The following is a 16957-nucleotide window of genomic DNA, read 5'->3' on the forward strand; positions in this document are numbered from 1 at the left end:
TTTTAAATTTAAATTTAATTAAAATCCTAATTTCTATAAAATTATTATTAAAGATGTAGTCAATGGGTGAAACTAACACAAAATAATACAATTATTAATAGTTTTGAACAAAAGGGACTGGACTCAGTAAAATACAAGGTGATATGTTCAACACACTTTACAAATCAAGACTATTCAATTTGGAACGATGTTGGAAATAGAATGTCTGTATATTATACCTAGTTATTTTAAGATAATTGTATTTTATGTCCTTATTAGACAATTATTAACAAGATTCAAATCAATAATTATTAATTATGCAGGCTATTGTATAAAGGTGCGATTCCGTCATTAAATCTACCTACTTCTGTTTATTGTAACAAGACTGTGTTGGATAAGCAGGATACAACATCAATTTGGCGTCCAAATGTTTTGAGTCCGTTATTAAAGAAAATACTGAATAACACAAATCGTAATTAACAAGGCATCTTTAATGTCCTTAAAAAAATATTATTAACAAATCAACAAAACAATCTTCTTTTCAGGTGATGGTAGACCGTTTAGTCAACAACCAAAAGTATTAAGTCCAAAAGTTAATAAAATGTTATGCAACATTTATGAAAATTTTGGTGATTACTTAAAAATTAAATATAACTGTTTAAAACATTTTAAATTAACAAATAATAATAATTTTTTAATCTTTTAACTTCAGATAAAAGTTTACAGCAACCTGAAGATACTTCCTGTAGTTTAATATCCAAGTCTTCAATTAGTCTAACAATTGACTCTGAAAATAATATGATCAATGATGAAGATCTTGGCGGTAAATTTAATTAACTCTACTCTAGTTGAATATTTAAAAAAATTACTATTTTAACTAATTTGTTATTTTACATTTTAGTGTCCAATTTAGTCAATGAGAACATACCATATAGTGAATTAGTTCAACCTTCAAATGTTAAGGATGAAACAAGTAAATCATCTACTATTAAATACTTTTATGTTTTAGTATATGAAGCTTTGTGCTTTTATTAGAATGATAACTTCTAGATCTAGCTTAATACTCACTTTCTACTGTAACCCAAAACTACCATTTTGCCTAGTTTGCCCAGTTACCTATCCACTTGCCCGCCAAAGACTCCACAAGCATATTTCCTGTTCCTGAAATTAATGATGAGTAACTTCACGCCGCGCATTACGCTTTATATAACTGATTTTTAAGTGAATTGTCTAAGCTTTATTAATTATTATATTTTATTTTATTTTTTTACATCTATTTAATTCTCGTTTCATATAACACTGACAAAATGCCTACATTGTCTCTGAAGTACTATTTATACACATTGATATTCATTCAATTAGTAATTTAGGTAAGTAACAACGATTATTTATTAATTAAAAATAATTAACTTGTTTATTTTATTTTGTATGCGTTTGAAAATTGTACATCAATATCATTTACATATCAATGAATCATGAGATAAACCTAACACAAACGGATAAATGGATCAGAATGTATACAAACACTGCATTTCTTATGACATAACAAATTAAATTGAAGACTCAAATTACTATGAAATATGAAATATGAATACATTGTGTAATGGCTGTAACAGTTTTAATGATATTTTAATAAAGTACAATACTTCTTTGATTAATAGATTTATTTAATTCTTAATTTTTATGTTCCTTTGAGCAGAGATAGCCAATATGTACAAGGTATAGTAAATTTCCTAAATTTGTATTATTTAACATACATAGTTACTGAATACCTACACTTTAAGGTGTAATTTAAATACAACAGAAACATTATATAGAAAGAGTAATATGATATTATAGCTGGTGTTGTTAACCTTTTTTACTCAAAATAATTTTATCCCTATATTTATATTGTTGCTATTAATTATGAAGATACTAGTAAGGACTTTGCTTTATTGAATTTATATATAATTATGTTTATTGATTTCATATTTTCCAATTTTTCGTGTCAGTTGATGTTAGATTAAGAAAAAAATAATAACATTATTGTACCCAAGAAAGTAAATTTTAAGAATCTTTAGGTAGATAGAACTCATTATTTTAAGAGTGTCAATTCTTTTAAATACATATTCCTGTATTTTCAATAATGTCTAGCATACTAACAGAATATTTTATTTGACAATGTTTAGATTATCGCTTACGTGTCCATCATAATACTCAATTATGTGACCAGGAAAATAAGAGATTAAGATTAAAAATTAGAACAATGCAAAAGTTAATAAATAAAAAGAACACTAGGATACAGTCGTTAAAAAAAAAGAATCTTAACAAATTACAAATGAATAAGAATTTATTACAAACTACATTGAACAATAATTTTATTTTAAAAAACCAGTTAAAACTAGCTAATATAAACAAATATGGTCGCAGATATAAGGAAAACCAAAAATCATTTGCACTTGCATTATATTATAATTACCCTAAGGCATATAATTTCATGCGCAAGTATTTATGTCTTCCAACAGTGAGATCACTTAGAAATTGGCTACAATCGATAGATGTTTCTTGTGGGGTAAACTCAAATGTTCTTGATGTTTTAAAAATAAAGTTTAAGGATGTTCCACCAAGTGAAAAGCTGATATAAATTATAATGGATGAGATGTCACTAAAAAAATTGATTTCTTATAACTCTCAAAATGATCAATTTAGTGGTTATGAAGACTTTGGTATAGATCATGAGTTTGTTGATATGAAAATGAATCGCATCTGTGACCAAGCATTAGTTGTTATGATTAAAGGTATAGTTAAACCTTGGAAACAAATACTAGGATATTTTTTTTCTAAAGGACCAGTATCTGGCTTTAGACTTAAAAACATTATGACTGATGTTATTAATAAAGTTGAAGATGCTGGTTTTATTCCAAAAGTTATTATATGTGACCAAGGTACCAATAATATTGGTATGAGAAATTTATTTGGAGCCACACAAACACAACCATTCATCAACATCAATGATGAAAACATTTATTTCTTTCATGACAGTCCTCATTTAATTAAATCAGTGAGAAATAATCTAAAAAAATACAATTTCAGTTATGAAAATGATTCTTGTAGTTGGTCAGATTTAGCAGATTTTTATAATTTAGACAAAAACAAAAAGCCAAGGTTAGCTCCTCGATTAAATAAAATTCACATGGATCTACCACCATTCTCACCAATGCGTGTTTGTTTGGCAACCCAAACATTAAGCCATTCTGTTAGTTCTGGTATGATGACTTTAATTTCACTGAATGAAATGAAAAGTTCAGCTATACATACAGCAAGATTTATAGAATTCTTTGATAATTTATTTGATGTTTTTAACAGTATAACACACAGTGAGGCAAAAACATTAAGAAAGCCATTAACTAAAACTTCTGATCATTGGAATTTTTTGAATGAAGCAGAACAGGTATTAGGAAAACTTAAAGTTCACAATAGAACTGGTAAATTACCACCATGTATAGAAGGTTGGAAAGAAAATATTATTGCCTTGAAATTGTTATTTAACGAATTAAATGAAAAATATAAAATAGATTTCTTACTAACAAGAAGACTAACACAAGACTGTGTAGAAAATGTGTTCTCAGTAGTAAGGTCAAAAGGAGGTAATAATGTCACACCTGACGCCACAAAATTTCATTCAGCAATCCGTATGTGTATGTGCAATACTTTATTAGAACCCTCCAAAAGTGGAAATTGTGAATCTGAATGTGATGCAGTTCAATTTTTGACTAAATGCAGTGAGCTAAAAAAAATTAAAATACAGCTAAAATTAATAGGTGATCCAAATGATGATGAATATTCTGATAAAGAAGATTTTCTTAATTCACATTTATCTTCAATGAATATTGAAAATATATTAATGGAGAATCATGAGGCTTGTGCGATAGGCTATGTAGCAGGATGGGTGTGTAGCAAATTGATTCATCAAGAATGTGTTGATAAGCTAGCTGCCAAAAGTGGGGATAATTTTCAAGTCAACTTGGAAAATACACACATAGAAATGAAATCGTATCAAAATGCCAATTTATTATATCCATTTAAAAACACACTGGAATTTGCAAAAAAAGTTACGTGTATATTTAATTTAAATATAGAGTCACTTTTGTTAAAAAATAAAACCGGTGTTCGAAAAGAAATAATAAAAATTGTTGATATTGTTTGTAAGCCATTAAATATATGTGATGCATGTAAGACAGAATTCTTAAAAAAATTGTTAAATGTATTAATTAATAGTTTCATAAAAAATAGTAATAACAACATTGATGTCTTCAAAATGCATTAAAAAAATAAAAAATTAAAAAAAATTGTTCATTTGTAAATCATTATAATGTATATTAATCAAATTGCAAAATTTATATTCTTTAATTTTACCTATATTGTATTATATTATACACCTAGTTATTAATTTTACATATTATATCATAAATATAAAAATATTGTTCATACATATTTTATAAAGTTCTCATACCTAAGTTTTATTTCTTTTATTATTTTGTATTTGTACATTGTACATATTATGACTTGTAATGATGGTATACACTATTGTAAATATATAGTAGGTACCTACATTTTTTATATTGTTTTAATAATATTTTGTATTAATCTTTATGTAACACATTTCTCACTGTACATATTTTTTAGTATAATCAATATCTTGTGATAATAATATAATTATTTTTTCACAACTATCGGTATCATTAAAATGTTTAAAACTTAGGACCTGTATAACCGTGTAGAACTGTATCAAATTATTGTAAAAACAATAAGCTAACCATCAAGTATTACTCTATGAAATAAACCTAGTTTTAGTAATCCAGTGTCCATAATCCATACAGCCATACACTTGACACAGGTAAACGGTAATGATGTATTGCACGTTTTATTATAAACTATGTATATATTTATATATTTAAACACTAATAACACAATAATATTAAGTACCTAAAGGCTAATGAACTATTGGACTTAATTAAAAAATGAGAAAAAAGCCAAGTAGTTGTTATTTTGTATTTGTACTAATAACTTATCAGTTAATAGTTATCAGTGTCTAAAAAAGAAAAATTAAGGGGCTTATATAGGCAACCTACTATAATATGGAGCGCTACAGTGTCCCCTAGAAAATCTAAGAGCTTCCCGTATTCTAATCTATAGTATTTGATCGTGGTCATTACGTCTTGTATCCTTATTTTTATTATCAAAAACTAGCGTTTTCGATTGTTATCATATGATGATAAAAAATAAAATAATTGTATGTTGTTATCAGATAATATATGCCAATTCGTTGATTTGTGTTTTTCCGAGCTCACCGTTTCGGGAAAACACCAGATAACGATGATGAAGGCATGAATAAGGTTTGATGATCGAAGTTATACGTTGAGATTTTGAAATCTGATCGACATCAAACGCGTTACACTATGAATCGGACACTGAGCCGTCTAGCTTTCGTCGGACGGTCGTTCGCAAACGATATTGGACGGCGGAATGCGTTCGCTCAGTTCTGGCCGGCGTTCGCGTCTTCTTCTTCAGCACTTCGCACTCACGTGAACGTGGAAAATCACAACGCTCATAGCGCGATGGTCAACGATCCTGGGTACCGTGCCACTGTCGTTAATCCGGCCTCGCGCGCCATCAACTGGCCAACAGCGATTACCGCTCAGCAGTTCCACGCGCTCATCAGCCAGGACTTTAGTGTTAGGACGGCTGACGAGGTATGCAATGACTTTACAGCAATCAGCTCATACGCTATGGGCAAAAACTACCGGCTCACTGATGCCGAGTACGATGGGGTCCGAGACCGCCTAGTTACCACCCTGTCACAAATGACTGACCTGCAGCTGCTATCCGTGTTTTCTCTCATACCACTGTGGGATACCAAAGATGCCAAGGATCCTGCCTACCACCGTCTGTGGTCTGAGTTTGACCGGCAGTGTATTGACAGGCACAGGCGTTGGACGCTTAACAAGCTTTTACTATTCATGGACCACTGGTACTTGATGAGGCTGTCTAGATTGAGCAATTTTGTTTGGATAGGTGTCAGGAAGCTAGCGCGGAAGCCTTCGAGGTAAATACATTGATAAACAATTTGGTACTCTCAAATTAAATTTTTTCCATTTGTTAATATTTTACATGTTTATCATAGTGGTATATTTATAATAATACAATATATTACCAACAGACCACCAGGTACCTATATCAAGCTTGAAGATAACATTTAATGAACATTAGGTATAAATAATTGTGCATCTACCTATATTTTCTATCAATTTCCTTAGGTACATGAATATTTGTATAATACATATTTGGTGAAATTAAGTATACCCATGTTATATTCATTCACTAAAACTTAATATAACATTACTAAACATGAAAATCTTAAAATGTATTAAAAATACCATTCAATATTAAGACATATTTTTGTGAACTTATTTTTATAAATTGAATGTTTGAAATGTTTCTATTAAGCTAAAATTTTGTAATATGTACTATTATCTATTTCCTTTTTAGTTGTGCAGACCATCAATTATGTAAATAAAATTTTGAGGCCCACTTAATTAATTTATAGATACCAAATATAAATACACCCAACAATGATGATAGAATCAATATAAATTTGTATAAAATCATATAAAAATTGGCTTAGCTTAGACGCAGCCCAGTACCACATTGCACGTGGCCTACAAATTGGTCCTGATGCACTGTCCTAAGATTTCATTTATGAATTAGTTGGAGAGACATTTCAGTTTAGATTTACTGTAATTTAAACTTTGCTGTAAATAGTTAATATAGATGGAAATAGATTAATATATTATTATTAAATATAAAATATTTTTTATGTTTTTCGTTTAATTAGGTCCCTATGATTAGATTTCATCATTACATAAACTATGATTACATAAACTTAATTGAAACTACTCACAATCAATAGTCGTACATTTTACAATTTTGAACATTAATTATTTGCTGTATTTTTATAACTTGGAATTAAAAAAATAAACGTTTCTTTTAGTACTCTATGTGCATGGTTTAATTCATAAAAAATGTAAACATTGAAAGGTTGGTGGGAAAAAAACTAAACATTACAATTTTTTTGAAATATTAATTTAAAAATAATAAATTTTGTTTATTTCAGGTTGACTCCCAAGCAATTAGTTCAGATGATGTTTTATGCTAACACAAGTAGAAAGTTTTTACCAACATTACCAATGTATGATATTGAACAAGAAATATGTTCTTATTACAATGACTTTAATATTAAAGAGTTGGGGATAGTGTCTTTAGGATTCTTTAAAACTCAAACACCAATACGTAATCGAGAACTAGTAAAAAATCTTTACAACTCTGTCATCAAAGAAATTTCAAACATTAACAGCATAGAGTTGGCTGCATTTTTAAAGGTACATTAAATGTATTTAATGAATATATATGTATATAATATTATAAAGGTTATATAAACCAAATAAACAAATGTTTCATAAATAAAATTATTTTTTGAAAAAAATATATGAAAAATTAAATTATACCATTTAAAATTGATAATCCTTTTATGTCCAAATATTTTTTTCTTTAAATCTGTTAACCCATAAATTGTTTCCAAGTATTAATTTTAAAAACAACAGTTTACTGAAAATATGCAAACTTAAAATATTTCTATTTTAGATAGGGAATGTCTTCAATCCGAATTTTATCCCACTTATTTTTAATTCAGAATGAAATTCTTCAATTTGCAAAATCAATAAATTGTTATCCTTTTTGTTATCATAAACATCATGTCTCTTCTTAATTTTTATTTTTATTTAGATATTTAGATATTGCTCTAAGCACCAGCATGCTGATTATATGTACAAATTAATGGATGCTTTAATAAATAGAGTTGATGAAGTAAAATTAGTGTGCTGTGTCCATATGGCTCTATTGGGTACAAATTTATTGATTAAACATGAAAATCTTTTGAAAAAAATATCACAGCGCATAGTTGATGAAATATCTCTAGCAAGAATTAAGGTGATAACATTTTTTTTTTTCAGATTTTATCTATATAATTTAATTTAATAGAATTTTGTTTTTTTAGGATTTAGAAAGAATAACTTTGGCTTTAACTATGTTTAATTATAATCCACAAACAACTCCATGTATATTCAAAATGGTTGTTAATGAACTTCAGAGTGATACAAGAAATGTTGAATTTGAAGAACACACTAGATGTTACATTTATACTTTGTCATACTTAGCTGTAAATAATATTTATCCTAAAGATTGTATTTCAAAAGCTTTAAAAATTGAAACACTTCATAAATGTTTTGGTAAGTTACAAAAAAATAAAAGATAGTACTCATACATAATATATAGTGTGTAATTGAGTAGTTGGCAATAAGTTTTAAATTGTTATTAAAAATGGCAATTACTTCAGATACACTATGTTATGTTAGTTTATAATGTTAATAATACATTTAATTAAAAAGTATTGAAAAACAATGAATCATTTATATATTTTTTATAAAGATGAGTTCTACTTTAACTATGATAGCTCAACAAAAAAAATTTAACCGTATGATTAAAAACTCACCAAGACAAAGTCTGCATGTACTCTTTCTTGATTTTTGGGAAATTATAATCTATAATATGTACATATGTACATAGGTGCATATTATAGTATACATTAGAAAATTTTTATTACAATAGTGCAAAATTGCACTTTTGGAAGTGCTGAAAATAGACAATTTTCTGAACCATTTTTTTCAAGTATACAAAATTATATACAAAATTATTGTGGTTCTTTTCTGAAATTTTAACAATTTTTTAATTCATAAGTATTTCTATTGTTATGGGACTTGCCTTGTAGTTTGTAGAAAAGTTTTAAACAAATGTTCACATTTTGTACTTATTTATTTTCTGTAAGTATGTGTGTGTGTGTGTGTCCCTGTTTTTCTGTTATACAACTTGAAAGGTCTGTAGCAAATGAAACTCTTCGTTGCACTTCTTCTAGCCTTCGTAATTCTAACAAGACCCTAAACAACAAAATATGTTCTCCAGTTTAAGAAGAATGTAGCTACAATTAACTATTTGTTGTTTTTATATTTCATATTTTCAAATTTTGAATCTAATTTATATGCTCTTTAATGAGCTAACTACCAATTTTCTAGTGATCATAGTTTAAGAGAAAAGTTAAAAAATAGAGTTTTCAGTGCTGAACACCAACGTTTTTCTGGATTTTAATCATTATACTATTTGAGAATGATAATGGATGTACCTCATTAATATAACGTATATTATAGGTAACTTAATCATTATGACTGAGTTACATTATTTTTAATTGCATTGTGTGAGTTATTTATATCATTGATCGTATTGAGTATAAGTAAAAGTACACCTGTATCAGTTAAAATTAAATATTAACAAAACTTTTAGCAACCAACAAACTAAAATTACTAATTGCTAGCAATAATTCATGCATATTATGTAAGTTATAAGTATTACCACACCAGTACCCCTGATGTAAAGAACACCGTGTCGTAAAATAGTAATTTTATGGGAAGTCAAATTTTCGATTATCTTTACTTCTAAAGAAAATGAGCATGGTTTTATTTCCATCTCCTTATTTCTGTTACTTTTGATGACTGGACATAGTGTCTTATACCTTTATATAGAGCCAAAAATGTACATCAAGGGCATGAAGCTAACTACGTTTCTTCAAAAACGGACATGGTGTTCTTTACCTTCAGGGTACAGGTATTGAGTTTTGTTTAACTCAATATCAATAAAGTAATATTACTATTTTATCATTTTAATATTACTTATATAGTTATTTTGTTAACTACCTTTAATAAAATATATAAAATAATGTGATACATTTTCAGGAAAACGATTATCCAGATTTAATATAACACGTGATATTGTTAGTTTAAACAATAGTGTGCTAGTAGAATGCCCTGACTATTCTGGTTCACTATTACCAGATACATTAAAAGAATCATGCAATGAAGTATGTAAATTATATTTATTCTTACAATTTTAAAAGTGTAATTTATTTATTTTAACAATTCGTTGTTAAAAAATAATAATTTGATGTAAAAATATTCAAGTGTATAATTAAATAAACACATATACTTATTATATTATAAATTTAAATTATCTTTCTGAACAGTGTTTTTGTAAACTAAAGGTAGTTTTAAAATAAAATTTTATTTATATTTTTGTTCAGGCACTGAAAATATTAAAAAAACTTACTCTTATAGAACAACATACATGGATTGAAATTTTAGAAAAGACTTAACATTTCTTTCATACAATAATTGTTAATAAATAAAAAAATATGACTTTAACTGGGCCAATTTTTTTATGAAAAATAAAGTTATTACCTATTTTATAATATGCATATTTTATTTTCTTAGAAATTCAAAAATGATTTTAATAATATGACAAGTATAAAGGTATTTAATATATTCATTATATTACTAGATAAATATTGTTAGTATTATATAAATGAAATTGTAATTGTAAATGTAATTTTGATTAATTAAATTATTGTTTAATAGTTTAAAAAGAAAAATATAGTTATTGAATACTTAACTCTTTTGAATTTAGTTAAGAATATTTAATGTTAATTTTAATTTAAATATTCTTTTTAAAATCACATATTTTAGTTAAAATTGAAAAGTTTATGGTTTTAAATTAATGTAATTTGCTAAAAAAAATTTAATTGTAGCTAAACATTTTTTTTTGTATTCTCAAATTTAAGTTTATATTTGTGGGGGAATAAGTCGATCATAAAATACAAAGATGAAATCATATCTAAATGGGTCCTAATAAAAAAATATTTGTAATTTTACAAGGTATAACAAATAATTATTGGCTATGCTTTTTTGATATAAACTATGTGAAAAAGTACAAAAGTATTTAAATTATAAATATCTAGATCCTACATCTACATTATAAACCCATATGGCTCAAATTTTATTCCTGAAGATGGGAACAATTTTAACTAAATCAAAACATCTGTATTTTTATCTAAACTATTATATCATACTATTTATATAAAAAAAAAAATAGCGATTTTAATATTTTAATTCTATAACTTCTCATTATTGTATACAATGGTATTATCTCGTTTTACATTATTAAACATTTTATATCTAATTTATAATAATTATTAATCATTGTATGTCAAGTATTTTCGCTGAGTACTGGACAATTGAGAACATTTTTTTTTAGCTCTTAAACAATATAGTTTATTCTTGGATGAGGCTCTCAAGTCTAGTATTGGTAGCATTGCAGTTGTATGCATTAATAATAAAAAATATTTGTATTTACAGTAGAAAATATATACAAATTAGAAAATATGATTTAAGATTTGTAAATTTCCATAATAAAATTAATATACATTAGTTGAATTTGTTATGACATCAATAATACATATTCTTAATCCTTTGGTATTTATAAAGTCAATGAATTTTTTTTATTGATATTTATTGAGTCTAAGTTACAGAATTAATCTCTTTAACCTTTAATCATCGATTAATTATAGTTTTTTCCTATTCCAACTAAAGAAAAAAATTTGCAAACCCCACAAAAATAATATTCTAGTTCAACTTTTTGAGAGTTAATGGGTGTTTCCATTTAAATCTTACTATGTTTCATATTTTAGCATTTAGCATGGCATATACCTACTTCAAGTACTATGGCTAAACTAGGTACAAATGACAAGAACTTTATTAAACTTTACATGGAACTTCTAAGCCTATTCAACAATGATCCGTCTTATTTACATGTATGTTACCCGCTTCCTCATCATCCAAAGTCTGGTAATGTTTTGTGTATATTTAGTTTTTAATGTAATTGTTGTATACTAATTTTTCATTATTTTTTTTTACTAGATATATTATTTTGCATCAATACTAATGGTAAACCAGTGGCTATTCCCGAAACAATGAAAAATAGAACTGTATTCAATGATTTCCAGAAACCACCAGAATTAGGAAAATGGTTTGCTGTAATGGCACTTGTAAGAAATTCAGTACTTTATTATAGTAATGAATATAATGGCTTAACATCTTGTAAAATCAGACAACTAAAGAAACTTGGCTATGAGCCAATTTTGGTAAGGGTTTGTGTATACATAATTGTATTGCATTTTGTAGAAATAATATTGATGGCAGTACTTAAAATATCCAACACTGCATTTAGATCTTAATATTTTCTTTTTAGTAAAACAATTTACTAAATAACTTTATAACACTAATCTCCAAATTAAAATACAAATTACTCCTGTTTTGTATATTTTGTTTTATTACAGTAGGTTTGTTTTGAAAGTACATTATTCTCTTTTGTGTTCCGGGTTGTGTATTGTCTGTTTAATCGATAATATTATAATTGTATCCACATAAACTTCTTCCAAGAAGTCAAGGACCAGTGTATGCGTTGTATTGAAAATTAATATGAGTGAAAAATAACAATTTGTCATAAAATGTACGCTTGTCCGATAAAAATAATTTGAAATGATAGAACTTTTGTTAAATGTCGTCCCTTTCATGAATACAATTCATTGAAGTTGTAAGAAAGTAAAGTAATTTGTTTATTTTACAACAAAGCTGTCCTAGCATTATAACAATAAATTGGATTATTCAAAGAAAAACACATTTTTAAATGCACAATCATTAATTTGTATATTAAACAATCCATGTCTAGGTACTTTGGTACCAATAATCAAACCATTATTATAATTTTGTATATAACTTAAGATAATTATATATATCTGATTAATTTACAGTTTACTGTTAAAGAGTTGGGAACTGAAAGTGGCTTTCAATCATTATTATCAGAAAAGTTCAAGAGTCATGGAATAACTTTTAATTAATTAATACATACTGTTTAGTTTTTATTTATATTTAATTTTTAAATACTTATAATATGCTGTTGATAAGTTATTTCAAACAATTGCCATCTAATTTACTGTAACTATTTTTTTTACATTAGTAAACATATTATTTTGTTAAATAATTTAGTTATTGCATAAATATAAAATATTTAAAGAATAACTACCTCTAATTATTGTTTTTATTATTTATGAATTGGTGCTAGGTAATCAAAATGATTATTTAAAAATATAACAACTCTAGTACTTAACTATGTACAGATTTGATGATTCAATGTATTAATTTAACTTAATTATTTACATCAAAAGATTGGTGCATATCAGAAACATTTGAGTGAACTTTCAAAAATATCAACTGTAAGTAAATTAAATCGAAACATTTTCTGATTAATCGGCAGTAGATTTTTGAACATTAATTTGTCTTTTCATTAAATAGTGTTGTTATCCATGTTTTCTCAGGCAATAGTAATACTTAATTGCAAAACTAAAGATTGAAATTGTTTTAAAATAATTATTTATATAGGATGTCTTAATCTAAACATTCTGAAAAGATACTGGTATGCATGGGCATCACCAGAATAAAAATTCTGGGATAGAAAAAAATTACTTACAAACCATTACCATCTATTTATTTGAAAAAAAATTGGATCATTATTTTTATAATTTGTCGTTGAACTGATAAAACATATTTTTTGACAGCTGTCTCAAAACCACCGCACAATCTTAATGTTAATAAATAATCAGTCCAATATTGTCAATCGATATTTATATAAATATATATCGTCAGTATCAAACAATAATTTATTAACTCCTACAATCGTTATATCAAAAATAAAAATTGGATATTTGTCCTCAATTACTATGTTATATTTGTGTCCTCAATTTGCATGTTACCTCTTTAGGTTTCGTCCCCAACTCGCATGATTTTTGTCACTTTGCCAGCAATTATTAAACACCGTAATAATGATGCAGATACGAACGGTATTCATCTGAACCACACAAAGGCTAAACCTTAGGGGAATGTAGTTCCTAGTTCCTACACGAGACCTAGCAGGTAAACAAAATTCATATTTTAGTTCCTACACAGTAAAAAACAGGTACATGTGTATAAGTTCCTACACGGTAAAAAAAAAAAAAGGTACCTAAGCATATAAATTTCTACACTGTATTTAATTTAATAATTGTAATATAATAATAATTCATAGCTGTAAAAAAAATATAAGTACTGAGTATTTGGGCTTGCGCAGCGCGACAACTGTTCCGTGTCCGAACACCTCCACTTCCTCTGGATTGAAAAAAGAAAGACCAAAAATATGTACAACCGTTTTCCTACACCGTTATCTGCTGATATATGCTGACACATAACCTATATTTTGTATTTTACGAAACCAAGCTTGGCCCAAATGAAATCTACAGCCAAACACCACTGTTTCTGGAAAAATTTCAGAAACAGCTTGATGCATCGCTATTTCAAAATCTAAAATAATTTTTTTAGGTACTACAGATGCCTTTTTTTATTTTTTTATTTAATGTGATATATGTCTTTTTTTCCTTATTTGGTAATAAACAAAACAATAATGGAATAAATATCCCATTTTTAATTCCATGAATCGTGTTTAATTGGGTGTAATATTTATCACAATAGTTAAAAGTACCATCCGTGTATACAAAATCTAATTGTTTTAAAAATTCTATGTTTGGGTTACATGAAAAAATAATTATTTCATTTAGGGCATCATTGTCATAAATAAATAACTCACTTCTATTCGATTTTATGTCTAGTAAACTTAATGATTCGTGAACTTCTTTTATTGATGCTGGTAGTTAGGGATATCAATGCATTCTTGCATTGTGAATATTTCTTGTTATTAATTTTAAATCGGGCGAAACCAAATCTCCTTCTTTAGTATATTTAGATATTTCCTTTCTTATTATTTTTTATGGTATTTTTATGGAGTTTAAAGATTTCCTTTTACAAGAATTACTAATTTGTTGTCGTTTTAAAGTTTCATCACTTGCATGACTATGACCAAAACACGATTTATCTATGTTAATCAAATTAACATTTAATATTTAAACCCACTGTATACACTTTTGCCTTACACTTATTTATAACGCATCTACACATCGCTTGTATTTTCATATTTTAGATGTATGATGTTTAATCAATTTAAAATCATTTAAAACTAATATAGGTACCTATTAACCTTTTTCAACTTACTATGTACTGTTGTACGTAGAGAGACACGAATGTTTCGAACAGTACCAACATAACTATTATTATCCAATATGACAATGTACATTGTTCTGTGAGGTTTTCCGTACAATTTTTATCAGTAATGAAAAGTCCTAAATATTTTGTGTGTCGAAAAATCGAATTTATAAGTTACTTTGTTAGCTTTATCGATAAGCTGCCTTTATAATCTATCATAGATCCTATTCTTTTATAGGCACCATGTATAGAGATTGAAACAAGTGTGATTATATTATTTTATCACTTACTCCACAATATTATGTTCTTCCAAATGATATTATTTTCATATCATCAGTGTATAGCTTAAAATTATAATATTATATAAAATGTAGTATATATATATATTTTTTTACTATTAAAATACACAGTGTCGGCCTGGGCTATGAAAGGCCTAGGCAGGGTTTTTTTAGGGCCTCAATTTTTTTATCAAAATTTATCTAAGATTGGGTTGAAATTGTGAAAGTCATGTTTTGTGATATCTTACATACATATAAAATATATACATTATACATAAATATTTTTGTAGCATATTAATTAATGTATTATTGTTAAATACAAACTAATTTGACTTCATACATACACAACATATTATAGAAAATATATATTTAAAATTAAACTATTATTTTATTATTATAACAAATGTGTACATAATATTTCTTAATTAAAAAATAGATGAATTTTATACAAGTTTGAATTACATACTCTTTATTAGGTATTAAAATTAACTTATTCTTTTTTAATAAAATTACCTTAAATTCACTGATACACTATTTAAATAATTAAATTCTACTAATAAACAGACTTGGTTAATTTTATAATAACAACGTTATATTGTATGAGCGTTAACATATTATGCAGAGCCGTACCGATCCATTTTTTATCCTGAGGCAGAACTTTAGCAATGCGCCCCCTGGGGGGGTGACACACTCGCAGTTTTTAATATTTTTTAATAAAATAATGAGATTAGAAAAATCAGTAAATTTTTAATTAGGTTTCGAGCTAAACAAGAAATAATATTTTTAGCCACAAGTTTATAATTCTCAACCTTATATTATAGGAAACAAATCAATTCGAATTTTACAAATTTATTTATAAAGTATTTCAAAATAATAATTAATAATAATAAAAATAAAATAATCATTATTTATAACGATATTTTCCTTGCTTTTGTGTCGGCAAATTTGTCAATAACTTCTTCGTAATCCAATTTACTAGCGATTTCTGTTTCTATTGAAAGTATGGCCATGCTTGATAATCTCTCTTGAGCCATTGTAGATCTTAAGTATGTTTTTATCAATTTAAGTTTGCTGAAACTCCTTTCACATGAAGCTGTTGTAACGGGCATTGAGAGAAAAATCCTTATAGCAATTTCAATATTTAAATACGATTCTTTAAGCTTATAATCGTGAATCATTTGTAATAAATCCAAAAACGTAACTGATTCAATACTTGGCAAAATTGATAAAGCTGCATGTTTGAAATCTTTAATTTCTTCAACTATTTCCGCAGTATTTATATCTTCATTATATTTTAATCCTAAATCAGCAGCTGCTTTTTGCAAATCGTGTGAATTCATATTGGTTAATGAATGACCGGAAAGAAATTCAAAATCGTTTGAAATTTCCATAATTTTTTCATACCGCCATGTCATCTGAGTAAGAAGAATATCTATTGAGTCTATAATAGTAATTCGAAAGTTTTGTTCTGCAGAAATATTTATCACGTCATCATCTGTTTCATAAAGTTCTAATCTTTTTCTTTTTTTTGTTCTTGATTCCTTTAAAGTTGTCGATATTTGTAACTCTTCTGCAACTTTTGTAGCATTTGTAAAA

At 26.5% G+C, this 16957-nt stretch overlaps 4 protein-coding genes across 5 annotated transcripts; 3 read left to right on the forward strand and 1 right to left on the reverse strand.

Moving 5' to 3' along the window:
• The first annotated feature begins 35 nt into the window (after window positions 1-35).
• On the forward strand, window positions 36-2253 carry LOC111027677. The gene is made up of 5 exons (XM_022306074.1): window positions 36-203; window positions 303-451; window positions 525-608; window positions 692-802; window positions 881-2253. Coding segments are annotated over exons 1-5 (480 nt in total). The 5' UTR covers window positions 36-201; the 3' UTR covers window positions 1015-2253.
• A 364-nt stretch (window positions 2254-2617) lies between these two features.
• On the forward strand, window positions 2618-5360 carry LOC111027676. The gene is made up of 3 exons (XM_022306073.1): window positions 2618-3467; window positions 3534-4076; window positions 5305-5360. The coding sequence occupies exons 1-3, from the start codon at window positions 2618-2620 to the stop codon at window positions 5358-5360; spliced, it is 1449 nt and encodes a 482-aa protein (XP_022161765.1).
• On the forward strand, window positions 5267-13040 carry LOC111027678 (FAST kinase domain-containing protein 5, mitochondrial). Of its 2 annotated transcripts, none has more exons than XM_022306076.1 (8): window positions 5267-6064; window positions 7133-7397; window positions 7801-8004; window positions 8072-8303; window positions 9858-9982; window positions 11645-11801; window positions 11874-12001; window positions 12767-13040. In XM_022306076.1, exons 1-8 carry the CDS (start codon window positions 5418-5420, stop codon window positions 12851-12853), a joined length of 1845 nt encoding a protein of 614 aa, XP_022161768.1. In that variant the 5' UTR covers window positions 5267-5417; the 3' UTR covers window positions 12854-13040. The 2 variants fall into 2 exon arrangements, with proteins under 2 accessions (XP_022161768.1, XP_022161767.1); XM_022306075.1 differs by having other exon boundaries at window positions 5269-6064; window positions 11874-12097.
• A 3229-nt stretch (window positions 13041-16269) lies between these two features.
• On the reverse strand, window positions 16270-16936 carry LOC111027679. The gene has a single exon (XM_022306077.1). The coding sequence runs from the start codon at window positions 16774-16776 to the stop codon at window positions 16270-16272; it is 507 nt and encodes a 168-aa protein (XP_022161769.1). The 5' UTR covers window positions 16777-16936.
• Between the last annotated feature and the right edge of the window lie 21 nt (window positions 16937-16957).

Source organism: Myzus persicae, unplaced genomic scaffold, assembly GCF_001856785.1.
Source record: "Myzus persicae strain clone G006 unplaced genomic scaffold, MPER_G0061.0, whole genome shotgun sequence".
NCBI lineage: Eukaryota > Metazoa > Arthropoda > Insecta > Hemiptera > Aphididae > Myzus > Myzus persicae.